Source organism: Nerophis lumbriciformis, linkage group LG06 (genome assembly GCF_033978685.3).
Source record: "Nerophis lumbriciformis linkage group LG06, RoL_Nlum_v2.1, whole genome shotgun sequence".
NCBI lineage: Eukaryota > Metazoa > Chordata > Actinopteri > Syngnathiformes > Syngnathidae > Nerophis > Nerophis lumbriciformis.
Genome location: NC_084553.2, coordinates 36148451 through 36168450, shown reverse-complemented (window position 1 = coordinate 36168450; position 20000 = coordinate 36148451). Strand labels below are relative to the sequence as shown.

General features: G+C 37.7%; 1 protein-coding gene across 6 annotated transcripts in view; it reads right to left on the bottom strand.

The window, feature by feature from the left end:
- pax6b (paired box 6b) overlaps window positions 1-20000 on the bottom strand; it is a 31302-nt gene that overhangs the window by 9065 nt on the left and 2237 nt on the right. The window contains exons 2-10 of one of the 6 annotated variants that reach the window (XM_072913368.1): window positions 14228-14459; window positions 12698-12772; window positions 12466-12519; window positions 11967-11990; window positions 10375-10505; window positions 9994-10029; window positions 9694-9909; window positions 9334-9499; window positions 215-373 (exon numbers count right to left, since the gene is read on the bottom strand). In XM_072913368.1, coding sequence (XP_072769469.1) covers window positions 215-373; window positions 9334-9499; window positions 9694-9909; window positions 9994-10029; window positions 10375-10505; window positions 11967-11990; window positions 12466-12478 — 745 coding nt within the window. In that variant the 5' untranslated portion in view covers window positions 12479-12519; window positions 12698-12772; window positions 14228-14459. The remainder of the gene's footprint in view (window positions 1-214; window positions 374-9333; window positions 9500-9693; window positions 9910-9993; window positions 10030-10374; window positions 10506-11966; window positions 11991-12465; window positions 12520-12697; window positions 12773-14227; window positions 14460-20000) is intronic. The other 5 variants (XM_061964236.2, XM_061964231.1, XM_072913367.1 and 2 more) reach the window with 5 other exon arrangements.

Sequence of the window (20000 nt, the reverse complement as noted above, 5' to 3'; positions counted from 1 at the left end):
GAGACCTTTTCCGGGTCCCCGGCACCAAACTTGAGGGGAGCCCTAAAGGTAAAAAAAAATTAAAACTGCTTTTAAAAATGTAAAATATGAAAATGGCCCCCGCACGCTTAAATTTTTCAGTGTGCGGCCCTCAGTGGATGACGTTTGTATAAATTGAAGCATTTGATGAGAAAGTCCTCATATTGATAAACAAAACACACACATGAGCTCTCACCTTTTTCCAGTGCCTCGATCTGCTCCTGCGTGAAAGAAGTGCGGTTTCTCTGCAGCTTCCTTTTGAGCTGTAAGCGCATCTGAGTCTCCTCGGAGTCCTCGCCGTTTGAACTGATGGAATTTGTGTTCTCTCCTGCGCCGTCTTGTGGCTGGCAGCCGTCTGAGGACCAAACAAACAAATTGTGTGTTGTTATTATTAGGACTGCAGCGCTTTAATCACACAAAATGATCGCATTAATCCCGCATAAACACCGATTAGTCACGCAGTGATCGGGTCAATGCATCCGACTGGTGTGCTTGCTGGCAAATGTCACTTCAAAACACATCCTGATGGTACTTTAGACTATGATTCATCATGATCATTCCAAACTAAAAGGCACCATTACTCGGATTAAATTGTTTGACAGCACTAGTTATTATATTGTATTAGTGACTGTACACCTTTAAGTCACACAATATGCAAGGTCAGCCGCTTATGTTGACAGGCCGTGAGGAACAACTCGTCGAGTCTATTAAAAAACAGCCTGCTAAAGTTGACGTCAACATACATTGTCGACCACTTTTGTTGACATACAATTTGGTCATTGCTCTGAAAAATCTGTCAGTTTGTCATCATTTTCATGAAAAGACATCAGCAACAAAGCACAGCTTTGCAACATGCACACAGTGGCTTCCTGTTCAGTGCAAAGTAAGCTTCAAAATAAAAGTGGGGTGCTACAACCTGCATTCTACCACAGCAACAAGATGCACCGATGACATTTTTTTTGGTCAGATTTTTTATCGTCACTCTCGTAAAGACATTTGACAAAATTATCACAACAGCTGCAGTGATTCTCAAACTTAAACATTCAAACACAGAGTTACTGTTCAAACTGCGTTCAACATTACAGTGGCCACAAATATGAAATATACTTGTTTAATAAAAGCTTTGCGTCGTTTTTAATGAATACTTATGCCTGCTATGCTACTGCATTTTAATGTTGGTCATTATGGCGGTACTTGGAGAGCCAAGTGTTTTCTGAGGTGGTAGTTTGAGGACCACTGGTGTCGAGAATAAAATATTTTAAAACAGAACAATCAAAGTAAAATATGCAAACAGGGAAGAAAACAATTTCAACAACCTGCCCGAGGTTCAAAAATCCTAACTATGAATCCTAGGTAAATGTGCCAGGATAGGCTGGTTTCGGTTATGTTGACATCCGCTTATGTCGACACCAGACTGCCAGGCCAAGGGGCATAAGCGACTGTTGTGACTTTGTACGGGGGAATTATGATAAGGACAAAAAAGTGCTTTAAAACTACAATAGAACAACAACATTTGCACAAGACTGTGAGACTCAAAAGCTAAAAAGGGTGTGTGTTTATGCTTTTTCTTTGACTTTTTAAAAATGTTCCCAAAACTTAGAGCAAAAAAAAGACTTATGACTTAAGACTTTCTTTTGGCTTTTTGTAAAAAAATATACACTGTAAAGTCCCATAAAAGATCACGTTAAGCAACAAACGGTGAGACTTTTCACACCATCAAGGAACATTGGGGCGGCATGGCGTAGTGGGTAGAGCAACCGTGCCAGAAACCTGAGGGTTGCAGGTTCGCTCCCCGCCTCTTACCATCCAAAAATCGCTGCCGTTGTGTCCTTGGGCGGGACACTTCACCCTTTGCCCCCGGTGCCACTCACACCGGTGAATTGAATGATGAATGATAGGTGGTGGTCGGAGGGGCCGTTGGCGCAAATTGCAGCCACGCTTCCGTCAGTCTACCCCAGGGCAGCTGTGGCTATGAAAGTAGCTTACCACCACCAGGTGTGAATGATCGATGGGTTCTACATGTAAAGCGACTTTGGGTACTTAGAAAAGCGCTATATAAATCCCAGTTATTATTATTATTATTATTAAAGAATCCATGTTGGCTTTTCCTTTGGCTTTTGCACACTTTTTTACAACTCAAGTCAGCTATGGTGTCATTTAAAACATCAGCATGTATGTACTTGATGACAACAGTTCAATTTGACAAACATTAAAAGAATTGTTCTCTTTTTTTTTGTCTTTTTGCTGTAGAATCACACAAAACTTTGACCTGCCATCACATAACACAACTTGGTGCTTTACTTTTTGTTTCAACAGACTTTCCTGGCCAACACTTGTCAGGCACGAATGTACTGTACGTACTGTAAATCTGATAACAACTCTGTTCAACCAGTATCTCTGCATTTTGCTTTTTATTTGGCTTTTTCGCCCCATGCACCCTCAAAATAAAGGTTTAAAGAAAAGAATAGTTTTTTTTTAAAGAATGCTCTTTAAAAAAGTACAAAATTGGTCTTTAAGATGCCATAAATATATCTTAATACATTTAAAAAAGTGTTCAAGGTGACATGAAGTACACATTTGTACCATTTCAACAGCACCCTAAGAGTACCTGCTGCATTAAAAAAATGTGTTTGGCTCATAAACAATACCTATTATTAGTAATATTGTAAATAGGCATACAGTATATATATATATATATATATATATATATATATATATATATATATATATACACATTTTCTACCGCTATATATACAGTATATATATAAATATGTATATATATATATATATATATATATATATATATATATATATATATATATATATATATATATATATATATATATATATATATATATATATATGTATATATGTATACCGCTATATATATATATATTGTCATGTCTGTGTGATCATGTTTTTGTTTTGGTCAAGTTCGGACTTTTTGTGCACTTTTGTTTTGTCACCATAGCAACCATTAGTTTTCACCTGTCACGTCACGCACCTGTTTCACGTTTTGAGTCACGCACCTGTTTTCGTTAATCATGTCTATAGTATTTAAGTTCATTGTTTTCAGTTTGTCGTCTGGTGACATCCCCACATTTATGCTCTGCACATTTCTGACTCTTTTTTCATGTCCATCGTTCAAGCTGCTCCTTTTTGTCCATGCCAAGTAAGTTTTGTTTATTATTGCCACAGTTAGTGTTTTTTGTTGTTCATTGTTTTTGCCTTTGTGCAAGTCTTTGGTTTCATAGTTTGTTCTCCGCCATTGTGCGCGCCTTTTGTTTACTTCCTTGTTTTGTATTTATAGTGTTTAAATAAAAATGTATCTTCATTCCCGTCTCGCCTGAGCCAACTTTCCATTGCCTTCGAGAAAAACTAAACCCCAGGACCAAGTCATGACATATATATATATATATATATATATATATATATATATATATATATATATATATATATATATATATATATATATATATATATATATATATACATATATATATATATATATATATATATATATATATATATATATATATACATACCTATATATATATATATATATATATATATATATATATATATATATATATATATATATATATATATATATATATACGTATATAGTATAATTGTAATTACAGCATTTAGAGCAGTGGTTCTTAACCTGGGTTCGATCGAACCCTAGGGGTTCGGTGAGTCGGCCTCAAGGGTTCGGACGTCAAAACACACCCAACTCATCGTGTAAATACAAACTTCTCCCTATCGGCGTATTACGGATCCGGCAACTGCTGACTGATTTGCAGGTGTGTAATTGGTTGTGAGTTTATGCACTGAGTTGGTTTTGTTGTTTGAACAAGGTGATGTTCATGCACGGTTCATTTTGTGCACCAGTAAAAAAACATGGTAACACTTTAGTATGGGGAACATATTCACCATTAATTAGTTGCATAATAACATGCAAATTAGTAACATATTGGCTCTTAACTAGTCATTATTAAGTACTTATTAATGCCTTATTCGGCATGGCCTTATTATAACCCTAACCCTCTAACCCTGACCCTAACCCTAACCAAATAACTCTAAATTAAGTCTTTACTTAGAATATGTTCCTCTAGTGTCCAAATAACTCTAAATTAAGTTTTTGTTACTTAGAATATGTTCCCCATACTAAAGTGTTACTAAAAACATATAACTTTGTCTTGAATTTGAAAAAAAATAAAACATTTATTTTTCACTAAAGAAGGGTTCGGTGAATGCGCATATGAAACTGGTGGGGTTCGGTACCTCCAACAAGGTTAATAACCACTGATTTAGAGCCATTACTAAGAATATCGGTAATACAATTTTTGGCAAGATTCGTGTAATCATCTGTCTTATTTTTCAATTTTGTAACTTATGTTATTATTATATCAATTGTTTTTTAAATTCCTTCATTTTATTTACTTTTATATTGTTTGATAATGTGCTGCACTTTGGAAACAGTTTGTTAATGTGCTCTATAAATAAAGTGGGTTTTGATTTTTCTGTTATTAGCATCTTTGATTATTGCCCTCATCTGTGTACTAATAACTTATAATCATCATTTTAAACATGCTTTTGTTTTATTGTCAATGTTATCCTTGAAGATAGGATTTTATTGTTGTGTATCAAGCTTTTATTGTCTTAGATATCGGCTTCAAGCACACGTTTACATCATCTTGGCTCCATTGTCATTGAAAATTCACAGCAACTTGCGGGCTAACAATTGCATTACTTCACAGTCACATCTACAGTAATTTACTGGTAAATAACAGTTAAGGACTCTGGAATGTAGATTGTATTTGTTTGCAGTTATTTGTTGTAATATTACAGTAAATATTTATTATAGCAGTCTACTTTTAAAAATACTGTTTAATGCTGTGAAATCCTGGTAATGTTTTTACAGTGTATGGTTAGGGCAGGGGTGTCAGCCTGCAGTTAGTTTGTTGTAGGCCCTTTACAAGATTTGAAAATTAAATTATTTCATAAATAATAAGGTACAACACATTTGATTTGTCACCTATATAGGGACGGCGTGGCGCAGTGGAAGAATGGCCGTGCGCGACCCGAGGGTCCCTGGTTCAATCCCCACCTAGTACCAACCTCGTCATGTCCGTTGTGTCCTGAGCAAGACACTTCACCCTTGCTCCTGATGGGTGCTGGTTAGCGCCTTGCATGGCAGCTCCCTCCATCAATGTGTGAATGTGTGTGTGAATGGGTAAATGTGGAAGTAGTGTCAAAGCGCTTTGAGTACCTTGAAGGTAGAAAAGCGCTATACAAGTACAACCCATTTATCATTTATTTATTTATATTTTTTTGTAATAGTGTAGCATATTGTGATGTAGATTTAAATTGGTTTTAACATCTTTAATGTACAAAATGTATCAAATAAGCCCCTGATGATGATTATAATTTTTGTTAGTTATTGATCGATATCTTTTCATTTTTTAGCAATATCGATTTACACGACATACTATCAATAATTAGCAGCGGTACTACCACACAACGTTATGATCTTGCAACATATCATTCCTATATGATTATACTTGTAACTGAGAGTCTTAAGATCAACCCTGAATAAAGGATGGCAGACGTACTTTTGTTTACATCTTCATCTTCCACAGAGCATTGTCAAGTGCGACAAAAAACATGTGCACACGTCCGGCCTTCACAATAAAATTGCTGTGCATTACATCCTGTCTGGCTGTGCTAACGAAATAAGACTCCCAGAAAAATAACTTACATATTTACCAGAGCAGTGATTCTCAATTTGGCACCATCTCGTGGTACGCCAAAGAATCACTAAATAATGTACAGATTTGTATTTTCTATAATCAAACACAGTGTTACTGTTCAAATTGTGTGTAATTTTACAGTGGCCAAAAATATTAAATATACTTGTTAAATAAAACTTCTGCATTGTTTTCAATACATACTAAGGCCTACTACGCTACTGTATTTTAACGTCGGTCATTATGGTGGTACTTGGAGAACCAAGTTTTTTCTCAGGTGGTACTTGGTGAAGAAAGTTTGAGAACCACTCCACTGGAAGATATAGTGGAAATATGTGGACACCTCCTGATTCGATTCGGAATGGATTTTTGATTCAACATGATTCTTGTAGTATAATATCTGGTATATAAATGATAATAAAACCTGCTGACGTATGATTTATACACCCAGTGTTGGCCTCAAAAATGTATTTTTTCAAATGTATCTTAAAATGTTATTTACAAAAATCACAGAATGTTTATCAGTCTAATAAAATACAATGGAACAACTCCAACCTAACCACAGCTTTACAATACTTGGTGTAGACATTTACAACGTAATTGAGAAGACACACAAATACAACACTTATATAAGTATACATATCAATGATAATAATGATAATAATAGCAATACTAGTTGTTTAATGTTTTTAATAAAAAAATGTTGTCTTTAGAAAAAAACTCTTTTTTTCATAAATTCTGGAAAATTTTTAATCAATTCATATCGGAATTAATAAAAATTACATTTTGGATGTGAATCGATTTTTTAAGCACTCTTAGTATTTACTGTTTAAATAGTTTGCCTTTGAAGAAACACTATCTGAATTTGCAGTGATGGAATGTTGCAACACAAGCATGCTTTCACCTTCAATTATTTTCTTATATCCAACTTGCACTTTTGAGAACTTTGGATGAAGTTGAAACTTTCCCAAGTTATTTATGATGAAGAGAAAACAATTTGACACGCTTTCAATATTAAGGTGTGAATCGAATCGTTTTAACTGATTTAGAATCAAATCCAATTGGGAAATTGGCCATGAGTTTTTACACTCTAACATAACTTCTTTTTACATGTAAGAACAAACAAAAATAGTGACTACAAAAAAATCAGCGCTTAAAAGTGTCCCGATGGCGGAAGTTTGACCCTGTATCAGATTATTTCTCTTATTTATCAAATATTGTGGGAACTCAACAGTGCAACAATGCTGCGTGTTGTCAAAAGCAGACAAGAAAAAGTCCAGCCTCTTTTCAGAGACACGCATTAAAAGCCCAAACTCACTTGCAACACCCCCCACCACCCCAGAAGCATCAATGGTCCCCATATGGGCGTCAGTATAAAACCATTGAGGTGACCACCAACTTTATTTTCAATAGCAGAGGAGGCTTTTCAGGCTGATACAATGGCTTCAGGGGTAAAGGGAAACCATTAAACTGTGGACACAGGCATGGGGACGAGCATGCATGGTGGGTGGAATATATGTGTGGTGGTGGGAGGGGGGTGTATGCCCCACACAAAAGGATCCTCTCCCACTGGAGCTGCACAGGCCACACTCTTTTTTTGGCATTGTGTCCAAGAGGAGGCCGGTCAACAGAGCTTTGAGTCCAGTGTGTTAACCCTTATCCACTAGCATCATTAATCACGTCCACGCCACTCAGGATTGCTGTCCTCAATTGGAAACAAATGAGTGAGGAGAGAGCATGCGAGCCCCCCCACCCAAACAACTCCTAAATAAGGCCAATCTATTCACACCCCCCCATCCTAACACCACCTCCTCTTAAAAAAAAAGGCTTATCGACCATAATGTCTGCACGTCCACTTGTTGGACATCATCAGAAAGTCCGTGCGTGCACGCGCAATTTCCCGACACAACCCCACTTTGCGCGTGGAATCCAATCAAATAAGACAACTTTTGTATGCCATGGTAGGAGATAATCCACAAAAAGGAGGGTGACTGCGCCGCCATTATCCCGCGGCAGACCTCTGCCGGGATTTGTTTTCTGGGAAATAAACTCATTCTTTAGTATCAAGTTGTGTCAGCCAGTCAGGCGGAAAAGCAGCATAAAAAATGAGAAAGAAAGAGAGAGAGAGAGGGAAAAAAAAGATGGCGAACCAATTGCGGCACCTTTCAGCCGCTGAGACCGGATCAAAACACTCTTGAGAAACCGCTTAAAAGTGAAAGAGAAAGTGAGAGACTAAATCCTAGAGACGGGATTTAGAGCCATAACATGAAATAGTTTTTATTCGTTTATAGGATGAAAATTTGCTTTTTTTTCTGTATTCTAACTCAGCACTGAATTACAGTGTTGTTATCATTATCATTATTATTATTATTATTTTAAATTAACTTTGCACATTAGCTGCACATATTATATTGTTACTATGTTAAGCTATATCGTCTCGTTTTAAACTAAACTGTATTCTAAATTTAAAAAAATAAAAATACTTATAATTTTATGTTCAAATAATATTAGTATTTCACTGTTATTATTATCATGCATGGTGGTAATAACTTCATGTTATCATGATAAAAGTTATTCTATGAAGCTACTTATTATTGCGACAGTATTTTTGTTCGGCTTTAAATCAATTAATTAAGGAAGAGTTTGTGTGCCTTGCTCAGGGGCACCTCACCCGAGAGGGTGGGTTATTTACTTAGCTTATGAATATTTTCTTTTAGGAAATCCAACAGGCGGCCTTTTGGTCATGCTTTTCGGCCTGTAATTGTTATTATTAATAATCACAATGTATAAATCAGAGTAAAAATTCATAGAAAATTGAATATTCGATTTTATTCTTGTAGTTCTATAATAATAGTAATTATTATTATTATTATTATTATAAAACTACAAGATGAATGGATTGATTATTATTATTACTTAAAAGTCTTGAATAATTTAATTACATTAAAAAACAAACAAGTTGAATTATAAATATAATTATTTGTACCATATTAATCATATAGTATTTATTTAAAACAGTGGTATTAATAATAATGATGATGGTATATGAATATAGTAATAATTTACACTTTAATGCATATTAATTAATGTCTGCCACCACATGCTAAAATCCTGATAAAACAATTACGCACGTTATTATTTGTATTTATTCTTAAATACTTTTGAATACACAAAAGCAATTTTTTTAGTTTACATTTCAAGGCCTGCTTCAGTTAAGTGCTGCTGGGCCTTCAAGTGATCTGCACACACACACCCACACACACACACACACTCACGCTTGCACGCACGTACACGCACAAAGACAGAGACAAAGGCCTCCTCTGCTAATGAGCAATTACAGGTTGCGTGGAAAGTGGGAGTGTTTCCCATCAGCCATCATTGCGTGTGGACGGAAACATTCCTTTGTGCGCGCGCCACACCTCTTGAGTGGGAGAACGGGCCCCGCTGTCACGCATGTCTACATCCGCGGCCGTGCGCACCGCGTTGCGAGGCCTCAATAATTGTTTTGCACACGTGCAGCAGAGAGGATGATGATGATGATGATGATGATGACGAGGCTCACCTGGATTGGGCTGGCCGGGCACTGATGTTCCGGGGTACCAGCCTGGCCGGGTCCCCCAACTTCCTGTCTGACCGTTGAGCATCCTCAGCTTGTCATACATGCCATCTGCGCCCATCTGTTGCTTCTCGCTCGCCAGGTTGCGCAGAACTCTGTTTATCGATGACACCTGAAGGGGACCCAACATGGCGCATGTATGAGCGGGGAAAGCGTGCAGCCGTGCAATGAAACCCGAGAAAAAATTGGCTCGATGGTGCACGCGTGCGCGCGCAATTTGCGTTGATAAGCGCGAACGGTTGGATGCGTCCTGCACGCGTAAACGCGCAAAATGGCTCAAATGCAATCAGGCGTGCTTCAACTTACACTGGGTATGTTGTCGTTGGTGCAGATGCCCTCCGATAAAAGCCGGTCGCGGATCTCCCAGGCGAAGATCGACGGACACTCCCGCTTGTATTGCGCGATCTTGGCGACCACCTCCGGCGTGGCGACCCTCGGCTTGCTGCCGCCGATGGCCCGCGGTCTTATGGATCCCGTCTCATAGTAGCGGCCCAAGATCTTGCTCACGCAGCCGTTGGACACCTGGATGGAGAGCAAAAGAACACAATTCACATCCATTATTTAGGACTATCCGTGGAATGTCTTGTGATGGCGTTCAAGTATCACCTTTTCACTGTCCACCACTTGGACTTCATCATGGGTCTATAAACACAGAAAATATGCCTTGAATGGTAAATTAGGCATTTGCTACAATAGAGCTATTTTGATTTATTATTACTATTATTTTTATTATTATTTGTATTATTGCTATTATTATTATTATTATTATTATTATTATTATTATTATTATTATTATTAGAGCAGGCATCGTTTTTTCCCTCCTGTCTCCACGTGTCCAAATATTACAAATATATTTACGCGCAATCCCGTTGCGCACTGCCTGCATTCATTCAAGCTTCTCTGTGGCTATACATCACATATTTAGAGAAAAAAAAAAACATACAAATATGAATTAAAAATAATAATAAATAGCCGCGCGGTGGTCACCTGTAGTATCCGTGAGATGTCGCAGGGTCGAGCACCGCTGTGGGCGAGTTCTACTATTTTCTGCCGGGTGGAATCTGGCAGCGGTCTACCGTTGACGAACACGCCGCCGAGCTGGTTGACGCCGCTGTGACCTGCGTGGGCAGACGGAACAAGGGTCATCATTCATAACCCCCGTGGGAAAAAAAAAAAAAAAAAAAAAGCTAAACTAAGCCCGTAAAATTGTAATGCACGTGCAGGATAAATCTGCAAAAAAACAAAAAATAAAAAACATGCATACAAACATTCCTGCACTTGTTTCGGTGCTAAAAGGGCAATTGCATCCTTATAACGCAAGAATTAAATGTTAAATTAGCTACCAGTCCAACCACGTGCGCATTTTACGCACACGTGAAAGCATCTTTAAAAAAGCATTAAATGCATTTATTTCTGTAAAAAGAGAGGTAACTGGTGTTAAAGTAGATATCCGCAGCCTGCAAACCTGAAGTACGAGCGCCCCTGCACGCCGCGCGTCCCTGCGCCCTTTTGCTGCTTCCCCTGCGCTGCCCGCCGCTACATTGACTCCCGCAGCCCGCGCTCCTTAGCAATAAATAAGCTCCGAATATAGACGAGGGGGGGAAGCAAATATGATGAGCCTGGCTGACATTTGTCTTTAAAATAAAGCTCGCCGCACGTCAACTTTGAGCTTAATTTCTGGGAATGGGCGGAAGTCGCCTCGGATCATGCACGAGCAGGCTAATTGAAAAGATCAGTGGGAGCACTTTGTGGCAGACACGTCACTTTGTGACACGGCTCCAGCGCGGCCGAATCGCATCGTCACGACAAATAGTAGCAGGATAAAAAACGAGCCTTTCTGCCTGCATTTGGATATCACTCAGGCCAAATTGGACGCTACTCGTTTACCCCTCGGAGGAAGAGAGAAAGGAGGGGGTTGGTTTTAAGGTGGCCTGGGGGGGAGGGCTACGCGCGGTCACAGAAACGAGGGCGCGCTTAGATTCTTAACATATTAAAAGTGACATGTAGTGTCCCCCCCCCCCTCCTCCTCCTCCTCCTCCTCTTCGCATCCTTGTTTGTATTTGACAACAAATTGTGTGCGCTCAATCTGATCCAAAGAAGGCCCCCTTTTTCTTGTGCGTAATAACAATCTTCCATCTTGCGTGGATGTGATTGATGCTAAATCCACTATCATCCCTCCCTGCTCCTTGCTAATTCCAGGATTACGTGGAATTAATGGCCCAAATTGGCTTCGCGCGCGCTAAAACCTTGCTGCTGCTGCTCCGTCGCCTCTGATTTATGACCATCATATTTTGAAATGAATGATCGATAAAAGCTGTCACGTATGAGTCTTAATCATGGCTCAATTCCCTCAAGTGGCCTTCATAGAGTCCATCTCGCCCGCTGGCGCTGATTACGCGCCAAAACATATGGTGTCATTTTGGACGCACCCATAGGACTTATTAGTACAAAAGACGACCGTGACCCCACTTGGACAACCCCTTGCGTGAAAAGACAGTATATTTACCCACTTTGCACACATCAAAAACCACTTCTTTTTTTTTTGCACATATGGAATGTAATAAAATCAATGCACACACCTTCATCACAGATGTCATACACCTCTTGTCCAGCAGCAAGAGAGAAAACGTTCATGTTTAACTTTCTTTGTGTCTTTTTGCACCAGGAAAGACAGAATTCAGCCCAACTTCCGGTCTAGCCATGTATGTGTGTGTGTGTTTGTTTTCTATAAATAATGCACTCATTTGCATGAAAAACATTATTTCCCTACCCTCATGTTTCATGCAGGCCTATCTTGTATGCAGGCGCCTGTGCAATTATTCCATAGCAACCCAGGCAGAAAAAAATAATATCTCCCATCCCCATTTTTTCATCCTCTGGTATGATTAACTTGTTCAATAATAACATAACCACAAAAATAAATTGACAGCAATGAGCAACAACACACGTCCCCCATGTCAATCATGCAAATAATACACTTTCACCTCCTTTTTAAGGCAATAATGTCAGAGGTGTTGCGTCCATGCACTCACAATTAAAAATGTCACAGCATGAAATAATAATAAATAGAAAACTTACTGTTTTGCATCATTGAGGCTACGCCAGACTCCCACGTGGCTTGGCTGTGGTATTCTAAGCATCACAAGGGAAGATAATAAAACAGGTTAACTTCAATTTACAATTATTTTTATTTTCTCATTTTTTTATTTGCAAATTGTCATCTCTTTCCTCATTAATATTATTTTAGGAATACATTTGGTGTAGTTCAGCATCCTTTTTTGTGTTGCATGTTTTTGTATATTAAACTTGCCTGGAAACAGAGTTGACTGTCCACTCTTATTACAATTTAGTCAATCATCTGCCGTTTGCACTACTTAATGCCTCCCTATAGGACAGAGCAAAACAAGACATTAGCACAGCCAATGGTGGCTACTCAATTATTCTAATTATTTTTTTAAAGTTTTTCATAACTTTATTTAACCCCTAAAAAATATGTATTGCTCCTTTAAGGCCACCTCATACCAGGGCGGCTAAAAACACGCACAGCGTCCCCACGAAACACACCAACAAGTTCACATTAATACAAAGAGCCGGAGGCATGCATCCCACCCCCTTCGGGACCATTCACACACACATTCTCTCTCTCTCACACACACACACACGCGACCGTGACCCGGGTGCAGCAACTGTGTGTGTGTGAGTGAATGCTGTTTTTTTGTTTTGCATGTATTTTCATTTATTTATAGGAGAAACAGAATTATTTCTTGCTGTTAAACATTCGGTGGTTGTTTGGTGCTGTGGTTGTAAAGACACAAGAGCTCAGTAGGGCGCTCAATTGGAAAAGACAAATGCATTAAAAGAAGCTTTTCAATTGAGGAACAGATAAGGGGGGGAATCGAAAGGGGGCCAGTGTGGGAAAACTTTTTTCATGTTAGAGTTGTGTTGTGTCCTAATTGTGTTTCGGGCATGGAAAGTGTGCACTTGCTCGTGCTGCTGTTTTGCACGCTCATTAAATGCACATTGAAAATTCCATCACACACTCGTCTCTCATGTTTAAAACCTGCTATAATTATTTAAAAAATATGTGTAAAAAAATAAAAAATAAACCATGCATTTTACAGCAAATAAATAAAAGCACCATTTAAAGCAGCTTGTGTATGGTGCACGTGGTTAATCATTTATTGAAGGTCGAAAGCTCAACGTTGTTGTTCGCGGGGTTAACTATAGCATCTAATCTGCATTTCTTTTGCTTTATAATCCGGAACAACAATGTCTTAATTCAATATGCTTATTCACGCAACAAACAGCAAAAGAGTGCATGCATGCAGGCCTCACTGCTCATTGCTTTCTTTTCTGTTGTTTTTGCAACTATTACACTACATTTTTGCAGGCCGGTCTATTACAATTGGAAAAGCCACTAATTTAATTAAGAATGTGTATTTATTATTGGAGTTTGCTGCTTGTACTGCTATTATTGTTTATGCATATGAGGCTGGTATTTTCCAAGAATTTTCAAACTGAACTCACACTTATTAAAATGTTATTTGTGTCCATGCTGCATATATCTGTAAATATACCACATTAATTTATTAGCAGTGCTCCTCCCTCTTCTTCTGCAATAAGTTTTTTTTTTTGCTGAGTGGTCGGCATGAATCAATCTGACGCCTTTGCTCAACGAGTCATTACGCCTAAATGCTTTATTCTTTAGGCAAAATGAAGCACATAAAATTAGTTTAAGAAAATATTAGATTCTTTTTTATACCTAATTTGCTGCATCAAATTAAACCCAGAAATAGCAGATGATATAATGTTAACAAATATTGTAATGGAAGACTTTTACCTTTTTGGGGCATCCTGCGTCGGTGTCAAAACCACACTGTGTTGCCTGTTTGTCCGCGGCCCACACACAGGAAGAACATAAAAAAAACAAAAAAAACAGGGGGGAAATATACCCACGATGGTTAGCCGGTGTCCCCTCGTGGAAGTGAAGAAAAAGTGGGGCTGGGTAATAAAAAAATAAAAATAGTTTCCAAAAGGGTGCTGGAGTGGAGAGGGAGACGGAGGGGATATCCCTGCGAAGGAGACAGAGATTGACAGTGAACTCAGATGTCAGGACGCAGCGAGTTTGGCGTGGATGTGCGCTGGCGTGGGAGAGAGCGAATGAGAGAGTGGGCAAGAGAGAGAGAGAGAGAGAGAGAGAGAGAGAGAGAGAGAGAGAGAGAGAGAGAGAGAGAGAGAGAGAGAGAGAGAGAGAGAGAGAGAGGAGGAGGAGGAGGAGGTGGGTGTATAAGAAGAGAAAGAATGAACACACCTATGCTGATTGGAGAAGGGAAGAACAAGTGTATTAATGTATGTGCTCCGCCGCTCTTCACTGGCCCATTAGCGCGACCCGACCTCTGTCATCATCACCCCCCCAGCAACCCCCATATAAACACCCCCATCCAACCCCCCCTCCGCCTGCGCCATGCATGCACAGCCAAAAGCGGGAAAACTGGGCCGAGTCACAGCGAAAGAGAAAAAGACGGGGGGCGAGATAGTCCCCCCACGAACCCCCCAACACACCCCCTATGTGTCCAAGCCCCACTAATCAGGCTGGTGCAGAAGTGTAGTGTGTGATGCTGCAATATTGCTGGACAATAATAATAATAAAGATTTGCGAGTGTCAGGTCGAGCCTTCAAAGTAATGATTTCACAACATTTAACATTGCACGGGAGAAAATATTGTAACCTTAACAAACTGCTGTAAAAAAAAATTGTACATGTCACATAATTTAACTTTGCAGTAAAACTACTGTAAATGTTATTGTAAATTGACAATATATTTTTTTACAGTGTATTGAAGTGTAATGCTGGAAAAAATAAGAGGACACACGCGTCATCAAACATTTAGCGACTTGTCCAGAAGCTATAGCAGAACATGTCCCACAATTTAAATAATATTCCCCAGAATATAAACACGGTAAACATAAAATGCTGTAATCCAAACTGACTGTATATTGCTGGAGAAATGACCATGCCTTTATATTTCACGGCCAGTAACTGTTATTTCACATGTACTGTAATCATACAGTCCGCACTATATTTCACAGTAAACGCACTTATTAAGATAGGATGGACTTGATTTATCCCACAATGGGGAAATTCTGTAGTTGCAGTGCAGATGGAAAAAGTCCACAAAAATAAAGTAAAACACATGAAAACATTAAAGATCACAACATTTCCGATGGCATTTAAAGTAAAAAAAAAAACTACTTGTATGTGATTAATTTAGTTTTGTTCTTTTAATTTGTAAACATAACAGGAAGTTGCACACACGTGGCTGCAGCCGAGTGGTGTGCATAACTGACAAGCATTATGGGCTGTTGATGGCAGGCCTATGCAAGTTTTATACTACATAAAAGTTATTTTTGCATGCATTCCCACATAAATATGACTTTTATGGCAAACAACTCGCTTTAATAACATAATGACATATTGTACACAACTAAAATATTATTTTTTTTAAAGTGGAGACTTGGGTTATTTGTTTGTGTATACATTTACTATTTTACATTAATTCATGTAATAGTTTTTTTTAGCAGGCATGTGCAAGCCTTTTACTACATAAACGTTATTGTTGCATGCATTCCCACATAAATTGACTTTTATGGCAAACAACTCACTTTAATAACATAATGACATATTGTACACAACTAAAATATTATTTTTTTAAAGTGGAGACTTGGGTTATTTGTTTGTGTATACATTTACTATTTTACATTAATTCATGTAATGGTCTTTTTTTTAGCAGGCATGTGCAAGCCTTTTACTACATAAAAGTTATTTTTGCATGCATTCCCACATAAATATGACTTTTATGGCAAGCAACTCGCTTTAATAACATTATGACATATTGTACACAACTAAAATATTATTTTTTTAAAGTGGAGACTTGGGTTATTTGTTTGTGTATACATTTACTATTTTACCTTAATTCATGTAATAGCCTTTTTTTTTAGCAGGCATGTGCAAGCCTTTTACTAAATAAAAGTTATTTTTGCATGCATTCCCACATAAATATGACTTTTATGGCAAACAACTCGCTTTAATAACATTACGACATATTGTACACAACTAAAATATTATTTTTTTAAAGTGGAGACTTGGGTTATTTGTTTGTGTATACATTTACTATTTTACATTAATTCATGTAATAGTCTTTTTTTTTTTAGCAGGCATGTGCAAGCCTTTTACTAAATAAAAGTTATTTTTGCATGCATTCCCACATAAATATGACTTTTATGGCAAACAACTCACTTTAATAACATCATTACATATTGTACACAACTAAATTATTTTTTTTAAAAGTGGAGACTTGGGTTATTTGTTTGTGGATACATTGAATATTTTACATTATTTCATGTAATATTCTTTATTAAGCAGGCCTGTGCAAGCATTGTACTACATAAAAGTTATTTTTGCATGCATTCCCACATAAATATGACTTTTATGGCAAACAACTCACTTTAATAACACAATTACATATTGTACACAACTCAATTTTTTTTTTTTAAAAGTGGAGACTTGGGTTATTTGTTTGTGGATACATTTAATATTTTACATGAATTCATGTAATGTTCTTTATTAAGCAGGCCTGTGCAAGCATTACACGACATAAAAGTTATTTTTGCATGCATTCCCACAAAAATATGACTTTTATGGCAAACAACTTACTTTAATAACATAATTACATATTGTACACAACTAAATTATTTTTTTTAAAAGTGGAGACTTGGGTTATTTGTTTGTGGATACATTTAATATTTTACATTAATTCATGTAATATTCTTTATTAAGCAGGCCTGTGCAAGCATTATACTACATAAAAAGTTATTTTTGCATGCATTCCCACAAAAATATGACTTTTATGGCAAACAACTCGCTTTAATAACATAATGACGTACACAACTAAAATATTTTTTTTAAAAGTGGAGACTTGAGTTATTTGTTTGTGCATACATTTAATATTTTTACATTAATTTATGTAATATTCTTTGTTTGTATATACTACTTGGGGTCTGTCACGCCTTTGAGTCATTCAACTTTAAAAACAAAAATGACATTACTGAATTAATAATATTGAGCAAAAAATGGTCTTTGCTAAAAAAGTTTTTTTTTAAACTGGCATTTGGAATGAAATATTTTAAATATTGATGATTTTTTTTTTTATGATGCTTAACAGCAGCCATCCCTTCCCAACAACAAACATCTCCACCACGTGCTTTTGTTGACTCTTTTGGATCCCCCCGCCCCCCTGTCAACAAGAGGCACGGTGCGTAAAGAGTGCAGCCTTCAGGCAAGCTCGGCTGCTTTTTATGGCCACATTTGCGCGGCAAAGGCGACGTCACTCCGGCGGCCTGACGTGAGGCAAATAGCACGCGTATAAATAAAAGTGGAGCAAATGAGTGTGTAGCCATGGCCACACGCTGCCCTAAAACACGGCGCCGGGGTAAATGGCCGCCTTATTAGGGCACACCTCAGCGCACCCCTAAAGCGCCCGTGTGTGCTGCAGCTTGTGGGATGCAGAGGCGCTCCTCAAAGATGGGGGGCTGCAAAAAAAAGGGGGGGGTGCGTAAAAGGGGCAAAGTTTGAGCCAAAAGAAGGGGGAGGGGAGATTTCCACGATGAAATGAAGTCATGGAGGCCTACACTTGACTTCCTTTGACATGAGAAAAAGTGGGAGAAGTCAGAGCTCATCAATAAAACACTTTGGAGGTGAAAGAGGGCTCCCTAACAACCATCGCATTCCGGACTGGGCCTTCAATGAGGAGACAAACGACCCTGCCAGAGAGAGAGAGAGAGAGAGAGAGAGAGAGAGAGAGAGAGAGAGAGAGAGAGAGAGAGAGAGAGAGAGAGAGAGAGAGAGAGGGTCTGGCTTTTGCCTGAATGGGGGCCCTCAGTGGGCCGGCGAGATAATGAGCTGAGAGGAGCTGCTCAAAACTGTCAGTGAGGGTCCCGCGGCGAGGAACAACACTTTGGCCAATTCTCCTTCATCAAACAAGCCGTAAACTAAACGAGCACATTCATGGTGCTTTCTTTCCTTTTTGCTGCCTTGTTTCTCCTCACTCGGACTGGTGGTGGCCCGGCATCTAGTATAGACCCATGCGGCGCATTACTGCAAGAAAGGACCCTGCGCAACCCCCCCCCCCCCCCTCATTATTGCACATATATACATTAGACCACAAACTCCTGTTGGGTAGTGCATGGGCACGCGCACGCGCGCATATTAGCCTTATCATGGGCATACTTCAAATTGTTGCAGCTATGGAAGTTTGTAATAAATCTGAGTTATGAACATGCACAAGAGCTTCTGTATCAAAATTGATGACGATGTTTATTTCCCCTTAATATTTCCAAGGTGCAGAGTAAAATGTATTAATAATAAAAATGTGACATTTATATATTTTTTTTATTCATCACCAAATCCATAATATGAAACCAAATTGTGCATGTGTAAATTACACACAATACAACACTGGTGTCTCATTGACGCCACTTTTAATGCTTTTGTGTATTTTCTGGAATAATAAAGGAATATTTCGGTTTAGGTAAGACCAATGTTGATTGACATTGTAAATTGAAATTAAATGACTCATAATTGCATTTCTTTCACGGGAACATTTAGAGTACTTTCCTGTGAAGGGAAATTGTGTGACATGTAAGGGTGTTGTCATTTTTACAGTCATTTGTTGTAACGTTACATTAGTTTACTGGTATATGAGACAGTTAAACGCTGTAACATATAAGGGTAATGCCATTTTTACAGTATTTTTTTTTTTGTAAAGTTAGAGTACCTGACTTTAAAATATTAAATGCTGTGGCATGTAAGGGTAATGCCATTTTTACAGTATTTTTTGTAAAGTTATAGTATGACTTTAAAATAATACAGCTAAATGATGTGACATGTAAGGGTAATGCCATGTTTACAGTACTTTTTGTAAAGTTATAGTATGACTTTAAAATAATACAGTTAAATGCTGTAACATATAAGGGTAATGCCATTTTTACAGTTTTGTTTGTAAAGTTATAGTACTTGATTTTAAAATAATACAGTTACATGCTGTAACATGTAAGGGTAATGCCATTTTTATAGTATTTGTTTATAAAGTTAGAGTACTTGACTGTAAAATAATAGAGCTAAATGATGTGGCATGTAAGGGTAATGCCATTTTTACAGTATGTTTTGTAAAGTCATAGTATTACTTTAAAATAATACAGTTAAATGCTGTAACATATAAGGGTAATGCAATTTTTACAGTTTTTTTGTAAAGTTATAGTACTTGACTTTAAAATAATAGTTAAATGCTGTAACATGTAAGGGTAATGCCATTTATTTTTACATTATTTGTTTATAAAGTTAGAGTATACTTGACTGTAAAATAATACAGCTAAATGATGTGACATGTAAGAGCAATGCCATTTTGACAGTAATTTCTTGTGAGGTCACAGTAAATTGTGATTATTTTACTGTAAAATAACACTGTTAAATGCTGTGAAATTCAGTTTATTTTTACACTGTTATATTGTGATTGTGCAACGCATGGTATACTTTTTTTTTTCCTAATATTTTAAATC